This window comes from Pygocentrus nattereri, chromosome 26 (assembly GCF_015220715.1).
Source record: "Pygocentrus nattereri isolate fPygNat1 chromosome 26, fPygNat1.pri, whole genome shotgun sequence".
NCBI lineage: Eukaryota > Metazoa > Chordata > Actinopteri > Characiformes > Serrasalmidae > Pygocentrus > Pygocentrus nattereri.
Window position 1 is genome coordinate 8,593,918 of NC_051236.1, and position 8,902 is coordinate 8,602,819.

The window sequence follows — 8,902 nt, forward strand, 5'->3', positions numbered from 1 at the left end:
CGGGAGCTTGTGTCACTGATTTTAAAATTGAACAGGAGAAGTCGATATATTTGTTAGACAAAGTTATAACTAGTGGATGATGAGCCAAGACTTACTTTTTGTTCTTGGAATGAAAGAGGTATACACAACCCAATTAAGAGAAAAAAGATACTGCCTTTTCTTAAGAAAAGGGATTCACAGCTCTCTTACAGGAAACTCATCTCTCTGCTTATAAACATTTAAAGCTGAAGCAGGACCTGGCGAGTGTTGCACCCAAACGATAGAGTTTACATTTTCCTCAGCTGTTCATAGGTCCAGTAGTAGAATTGATTTCATGTTAACACCTAAGGTCTCACTGCAAAAGGTTCATAGCTGTACTATAGGGTCGTTCTTATTCCAGATTATGCATCTGTTATTAGAAATGTTCATCTCTATAAAATGATTAGTCAGAACAAATTTAACCCATTTTTTGTTACATGACTTTAATTTCAAGAAATATATGAATGAAGAGCTTGGGCACTTTCTCAAAGAGAATAGTACGCCGGGTGTCATACCTAATCTCTTGTGGGATACAGCGAAGGCTTACATTCGGGGTATGGTTATAGCATATGCAGCCAATCAGAGTAGGAGGAGCAGAGTAGAGCAAAGGAAACTGGAATTAAAACTACATGATTTACAGCAGAGATTTAACAGATGATGAGCTGTTGAGTAAATTACAGACTATGAACGCCTCGTTAGAGGCAGTATGGACAAAGAAAGCAGAGAAATCAATTTTCTTTGCCACGCAGCGAATGCACAAGTTTGCAAATAAGCCTAATTGGTACCTAGATAATCTTTTAAAAATAGATCTCATAATCAAAGTATATCTGGGATTAAGGACTTAAGCATCCCTAAGCATTCAGTTAAAGAAATAAATGATCATTTTAAGGTGTTTTTTTTTACAAGCAATTACACACTTCCCAATCAAAGACTGACTCAACTGAAAAGTATGACCAACTTCTTTTTTACCGTTTCCAGTATTTCAGTGTGCAACCTGAACAAACTCAAGTTCTTATGTGAAGATTTCATGAAGGCTGAACACAAAGTACACAGACACAAAAAGCCCAGATTGAAGCAGGGATTGAAAACGGCTGCATTTCAAGTCTTTTCACCAGGGAAAATTGTTTAGTGGCATCTATGGGTCCCTTCAGACAGCAACAGTCCTAAACAATTGTATTCCAGATTTTTTTTCATTCACCCAATCACTTCTGAAATGAGCAGAATACATATAAACACATACATTATAAACACATCTGATTTCATAGTTCACCCAGTGTCAATATGAATGCTCAGTTAAAGCTTACATTCTGTATTTTAATGTCATTGGTTCACTTATAACTATAGTAAGTTGACATACATTCCCTTTTAAATACATTCTTCACGGTAGGACTGAATAATTTGAGTAAAGTATCTAATGTTGATTTCTTACAAATATTCTGACATCAATTGATTGTGTTTATATAAATTGAGATGCAGCCTTTTTTTCCTTTTTATCATTGTTTATTATTTTTATTATTTATTTATTCATTTATTTATTTAGTCCAAGAAGACCGTGTCCATTTTTTCTACATGCTGCACATGGGTGTTCATACTATAAGGTAATATTTAAGAAATGTGCAGAGCAGCAATGAAGATGTAATGTAACTGTGAATGGTCTAGGGGTAAGAGATCTGCAAAGACAGCAATTAAAGCCACAGTGACAAATGTCTGTCAAATTATTTACCTGAAGGGAAGTTGCTTCCGTTACTGTGTCAGTTTTCAGGAATGCCCCCCAGAGCACCCCCTGATATACAAGCATGCAGGCTCTGCAGTCCACATACAGAGCTATCAGTTCTATTCATTTGGTCAACACGGCCCTGCACTTCATGCTACAGCATCTCAACAGTGCTGGAACCTATTCAAGTGTTCCATTTGTGGATTTCAGCTCAGCAACGTCATAGCACCAGAGCTGCTGCAGATCAAACTGCTGCTGCAGTCTGTCATGGATCATGGATTTTGTGACAAACAGGAGACAGGAAAACACACGTCGGACCTCCGGACCTGAAATACTGGAGTTTCACAAGGTTGTGCGCCCTCACCCCTTTTCTAAAGTCTGTGCACCTACAACTGTGTCAAGGAACCAACTGTGAAGATCTTTAAGTTGGCAGACCACAGCACTATGGTGGGCCCCATAGACAGCAGTGATGAATCGAGCAGCTGGCCTCCTGGTGCAGCAGCAACAACCTGCATGCCTGTTTTGTTTTGCAAAATTAGGCCTTCTCCAAAGGCCTGAAACCCCCTGAGGGTTCCCCTATAGTGGCTTAAGGCTGCCTCACCATGTATACCTCTGGTTCGCATGCTAGGGGGAGAGGGTACTGGACCTGCCATAAAAAAGGGACCCTGCAAAATGGCAACTTATGTCCTTTCATAAAATTAAGATTAATACTCTCACACAAAGTTTTCATCATGTTTAACTTTAGATTCCTCCCAATGGATGAACTGTAAACTCAAATCCCTAACACAACTGTTCAATCCAGTGCACTGAGCTGAGTCACTCTGGTTTAAAAGTGGGATAAATACACATGCATGTTTTTGTTTTGCAAAATCATTAGGCCTTCTCTAAAGGCCTGGAACAACCTGAGGGTTCCTCTTTTGTCAAGTCTTGAGTCAACATATGACTCAAGTCTAAGTTGCTGACTTGAGTACCCAACTCTGGATTTAACAGAACAATTTTTTCATGAAAACTGTTTTTGTAAATCTGTACGCTCAGTACTTGTGTTTGTTTCTGTGTATATTGTAGTGTTGGCATAGAAGAAAATGTGAAAAACCACAGTGTATAGGCAAACGTTGTTTTATTTTGAACAGGCAACAAGACATGCCCAGACAAGGCAGAGGGTAACAGACAAGTACACAGCATCTGTGGAAGGTGGACACTTCAACGCACTGCAAACTGACCTTCCTCAGTCACAATTACTCCAAGCACCAGAACTACACTAATAATATCAATAACAGTAACAGCAGCAGCAGTACCTTTTAACCCAGGTGCCACTTGCAGTGCAGCCCATGGAGGACAACAAAATATTAACTATTTAGAGGATGTGCTTTAATAGATTCGGGCATGTTTCACAACGCCAGCATGGTTCTGTTGTGTCACATGTAAACGTAAAACACAGGAACATGCAAGTTTTCATCAGAATACACAAGGAAGTCTAGCCACAGCCAGCTCCTTAAACTCTATCATCGCTTGTTGATCTTTCTCCTCCAATGGGTCCCGGTACTCTATGGATCTTCTTGACTTTTGAAATGATCATTGCTGTAACTTGTTGTCTGGGCAATGCGCTGGTGATCTGGGCAGTGTGGACATGTGGAGCCCTCAGTCAGCCCACTTTCTGCTTCATTGTGTCCCTCGCTGTGGCTGATTTCCTGGTGGGGTCTGTGGTCATCCCTGTGTCTGTGCTTGTGGATATTGGTATAAACACCTCTTTTCATGGCTGCCTTTTCATGTGTGGTGTCATCATAATGCTACAAGTGGCTTCTGTCGCTTTACTCCTGGCCATCGCAGTGGACCGCTTTCTCCGTGTGCGAATCCCTCTGACGTGAGTAGTTTTTCATCCTTATATCTGAAGGAGCTTTAAGCATCCTGCAGATAAATAACTTCAGATTTCAGTTTTGTGCTGTGCTACGTTTTGGCTACTTGAGCAATATGAAGTTGAAATTGTTGTAAAACTGATGTTGGCACCTCCTTCTAATCTTATTAAACTGTTTAAGAAATAGAACATTTATTTCTTTTACAGGTATAGGTCTACAGTCTCTAAAAAACGTTCTTGGATCGTGGTGGCACTCTGCTGGGTCACTGCTGCGCTGCTGAGTTTTATCTCCATATTTGGATGGCACAGATCTTTGGGTGCGGACAGCACTGAATGCAGATTCTTTAATGTTATCTCCTATTCATACGTAGTTTACTTCATATTCTTCAGCTTATACCTTCCTCCACTGGCTATAGTGACAGGCTTGTACTGTTACATCTTCCTCACCACTCGAAGGCAGTTAAGAGCAAATATAGGTGTGGCTGCCATGTCCAGCACATACTACCAAAGAGAACACAGACTGGCTGCTTCACTGGTTCTGGTCTTGGTTCTGTTTGTTGTCTGTTGGCTCCCTCTGTTCCTCATGTTTATTGTAAGATTATATGGTCATAACATTACAGTGCCCACTGTTGCCATTGACATAGGTGTCGTCCTCTCTCATGCTAATTCAGCAGTTAACCCCATAGTTTATGCGTTTAAGATCCCCAAGATAAAAGAGGCGTGTAAGAAGCTATGGAGAAGAGTCTGTCATGACAGAGAACAGCAGAGTGGCCAGCGTGAGACCCAGAATAATACAGACAGAAACATGATCTTCACAGAAAACACCGGAACAAAATACAACAGTACAGAAAACAGAAGTGCTACACAGCCGCCGGTGTTGTAATAACCTACTGCAACTGCTGACTTACAGTATATGAGACGCAAAGACTATAGTTGCTGTTTACAAAATTATGATTGACCTCTCAGCTATCAAAGGAAAACCTTTGGCACTGTTGGAACGATTTGTTGTTTTATCTTAAAAATTCAAACCCCATTTGTGTGAAAGTTAAGGCACTTTGTAAAATGCAATAAAACCATTTAGTGTGATTTTGTGAAATTCTTTTGAATCTTTTTAACTGGCACAAGTACATAGAAATCACTTAATGTTTTGATTGACCAGCTTGATTGTAATTTGTTAATAAAAACACATTTTGAATTGGGACAGGGCAAAAAGAGAGCAAAGAGTATACAGAATATTGAAGTTAAACCAAACCGTTTGGATCCTTCCACAACAAGCAGGTCAATTGGTAACAGCTGAGTGTATCATGACTGGGCATAGAAGGAGTGTCCACTAAAGGCTTGGTCTCAGCAAGCAAAGACGGACTCCATAGATTCCTGAGCAGCTGAGTCTTGTCAGGCAAGAATGGGCAAAATTTAATGTCCTCAGTTCCAGTAAAAACTTTAATGAAAAGAAAAGGTGATATTATACAGTGGTAAACATCTGTCTCTGGGTGTGTTGCAGACATCCAATTCTACATTTTTAAGTTCTAGAACATTGGAAATCTTTGTACTTTTATCAGTTAAATAGAATTTCAAGAGAATTTAAAAATGACAGATTTGGGGGTCACAATTTGGAAATGTTGGAATAGCAGTTTGGCGAACATGCTCTCGCAGCCCAATGGAATATTAAGAAAATTTGATAAGAGGCTGGAAATTCTAAGACGGTGCATTTATAATGCCGGTTGGACAGAGGAAGCTTATGCTTGTGCCCAAAACACGGAGGAGTGAAGTGGAATCCCTGTCAGAAGAAGCTAATACTAAAGTGGATAAAGGCGATGAGGCCGAGCTTCAAGCCACATGGGGCGATAGCACTGACAGAATGGACAGCAGGATTACAACTGAGGTTCTCAAAAGACTGGAGGCGCTGTTCGACAAAAAAGACTGATCCACCTTTTGCAAAGGCTAGAGGCGTGTGCTGCTGACATCTCAAAAATTGAATAACGAATGACTGAAGCAGATGCTCACGTATTAATCTCAGGAATTCTACCTGGTTAGGTTGTGAGCCAGAAGGATTCCCTTTGCCATGTTCTACCCAGCGGTCCTCCGTGGCGGTGAAATTTTTCAACCAACCATGGAATGTTAAGGCTCTCCTGAACAGCTTGCAGGTGAAGGCTTCACCTACGTTGTCTCGTCCTCCAGGGGAGCTGTCGACTTCTAATTGAGGTGGACGAGAAGCTGCCAATAGTCAATGTAATGTTTGAAGGCTAAAGTTTAGTATAACTTTTGATGCAGTAGTAAATTTGTTGTTAATGGCTATGTTGTTACCTTCAAAGTTGGTATTCTTAGCTTTTAAATGCCTGTGGGAGTTAAATGGGGCTCTATATGGGTTGAAAACAAGGTTACCAGGTACTGTGCTGTTGGTTATTTGTTCTCTCTTACTTTGTATTTTGCTTAGTGAAATGTTTTAGTTTGTATTATTGCAGCTGTGAGGCACTCGCTATGTTTTTGTTCATATATTATGGCAAACAACGTGTTTTGTTTCTTACTCTGTATTGTGCTCTAACATTGTTTTGTGTTTACTTTCTTTACACGGGAGCTTGTGTCACTGATTTTAAAATTGAACAGGAGAAGTCGATATATTTGTTAGACAAAGTTATAACTAGTGGATGATGAGCCAAGACTTACTTTTTGTTCTTGGAATGAAAGAGGTATACACAACCCAATTAAGAGAAAAAAGATACTGCCTTTTCTTAAGAAAAGGGATTCACAGCTCTCTTACAGGAAACTCATCTCTCTGCTTATAAACATTTAAAGCTGAAGCAGGACCTGGCGAGTGTTGCACCCAAACGATAGAGTTTACATTTTCCTCAGCTGTTCATAGGTCCAGTAGTAGAATTGATTTCATGTTAACACCTAAGGTCTCACTGCAAAAGGTTCATAGCTGTACTATAGGGTCGTTCTTATTCCAGATTATGCATCTGTTATTAGAAATGTTCATCTCTATAAAATGATTAGTCAGAACAAATTTAACCCATTTTTTGTTACATGACTTTAATTTCAAGAAATATATGAATGAAGAGCTTGGGCACTTTCTCAAAGAGAATAGTACGCCGGGTGTCATACCTAATCTCTTGTGGGATACAGCGAAGGCTTACATTCGGGGTATGGTTATAGCATATGCAGCCAATCAGAGTAGGAGGAGCAGAGTAGAGCAAAGGAAACTGGAATTAAAACTACATGATTTACAGCAGAGATTTAACAGATGATGAGCTGTTGAGTAAATTACAGACTATGAACGCCTCGTTAGAGGCAGTAGGAACAAAGAAAGCAGAGAAATCAATTTTCTTTGCCACGCAGCAAATGCACAAGTTTGCAAATAAGCCTAATTGGTACCTAGATAATCTTTTAAAAATAGGTCTCATAATCAAAGTATATCTGGGATTAAGGACTTAAGCATCCCTAAGCATTCAGTTAAAGAAATAAATGATCATTTTAAGGGTTTTTTTTTTTTACAAGCAACTACACACTTCCCAATTAAAGACAGACTCAACTGAAAAGTATGAAGAAGTAAAAAAACTTCATTTTTACCGTTTCCAGTATTTCACTGTGCAACCTGAACAAACTCAAGTTCTTATGTGAAGATTTCATGAAGGCTGAACACAAAGTACACAGACACAAAAAGCCCAGATTGAAGCAGGGATTGAAAACGGCTGCATTTCAAGTCTTTTCACCAGGGAAAATTGTTTGGTGGCATCTATGGGTCCCTTCAGACAGCAACAGTCCTAAACAATTGTATTCCAGATTTTTTTTCATTCACCCAATCACTTTTGAAATGAGCAGAATACGTATAAACACATACATTATAAACACATCTGATTTCATAGTTCACCCAGTGTCAATATGAATGCTCAGTTAAAGCTTACATTCTGTATTTTAATGTCATTGGTTCACTTATAACTATAGTAAGTTGACATACATTCCCTTTTAAATAAATTCTTCACGGTAGGACTGAATAATTTGGGTAAAGTATCTAATGTTGATTTCTTACAAATATTCTGACATCAATTGATTGTTTTTATATAAATTGAGATGCAGCCTTTTTTTCCTTTTTATCATTGTTTATTATTTTTATTATTTATTAATTAATTTATTTATTTAGTCCAAGAAGACCGTGTCCATTTTTTCTACATGCTGCACATGGGTGTTCATACTATAAGGTAATATTTAAGAAATGTGCAGAGCAGCAATGAAGATGTAATGTAACTGTGAATGGTCTAGGGGTAAGAGATCTGCAAAGACAGCAATTAAAGCCACAGTGACAAATGTCTGTCAAATTATTTACCTGAAGGGAAGTTGCTTCCGTTACTGTGTCAGTTTTCAGGAATGCCCCCCAGAGCACCCCCTGATATACAAGCATGCAGGCTCTGCAGTCCACATACAGAGCTATCAGTTCTATTCATTTGGTCAACATGGCCCTGCACTTCATGCTACAGCATCTCAACAGTGCTGGAACCTATTCAAGTGTTCCATTTGTGGATTTCAGCTCAGCAACGTCATAGCACCAGAGCTGCTGCAGATCAAACTGCTGCTGCAGTCTGTCATGGATCATGGATTTTGTGACAAACAGGAGACAGGAAAACACACATCGGACCTCCGGACCCCAAATACTGGAGTTTCACAAGGTTGTGCGCCCTCACCCCTTTTCTTCATTCTGTGCACCTACAACTGTGTCAAGGAACCAACTGTGAAGATCTTTAAGTTGGCAGACCACAGCACTATGGTGGGCCCCACAGACAGCAGTGATGAATCGAGCAGCTGGCCTCCTGGTGCAGCAGCAACAACCTACTGCTGAACCTGAAAGACTGTAGAGATGGTGGTAGATTTCTGCCGCCACTTTTAATTTATCTCATGTTGGTTCTAATTCATGTAGATGTCTAAACTTAATAAAAAAATCAGGATTGAAAATGCACCGACACATCAATGCTGTTTTATGCCTATGGGAATCTAGTAGTATGCTAGCATTAACAGTGTTTCATATGAACATTTTGGGCCAGTCTAAAGCAGTCATTTCCATCTTATAAAATACATTCCATGCATTAATTGAACATGTAACATTAACATTTCACCTTATAGCACTTTTACAGCCACATTTTCAGTGGAATGTCCTGGCATAGAGCTGCCACTGTTTTCTGTTTCTATCAGCTTATTGAAACGAGTTCTTTAGGCTGGCACTTGTGCTCACAGTCAGTCACATCTTCCAGAAGGCCAAAAATGACATTCTCAACAAATTGGCCCAGACCATTGTAAATCAAGCATGGTATGGGAATGGTGCATTTCAC

General features: G+C 39.6%; 1 protein-coding gene across 1 annotated transcript; it reads left to right on the top strand.

Moving 5' to 3' along the window:
* The first annotated feature begins 1,530 nt into the window (after nt 1-1,530).
* LOC119262498 (adenosine receptor A1-like) lies at nt 1,531-8,532 on the top strand. The gene is made up of 2 exons (XM_037534781.1): nt 1,531-3,593; nt 3,792-8,532. The coding sequence occupies exons 1-2, from the start codon at nt 3,262-3,264 to the stop codon at nt 4,465-4,467; spliced, it is 1,008 nt and encodes a 335-aa protein (XP_037390678.1). The 5' UTR covers nt 1,531-3,261; the 3' UTR covers nt 4,468-8,532.
* The last annotated feature ends 370 nt before the right edge of the window (nt 8,533-8,902 follow it).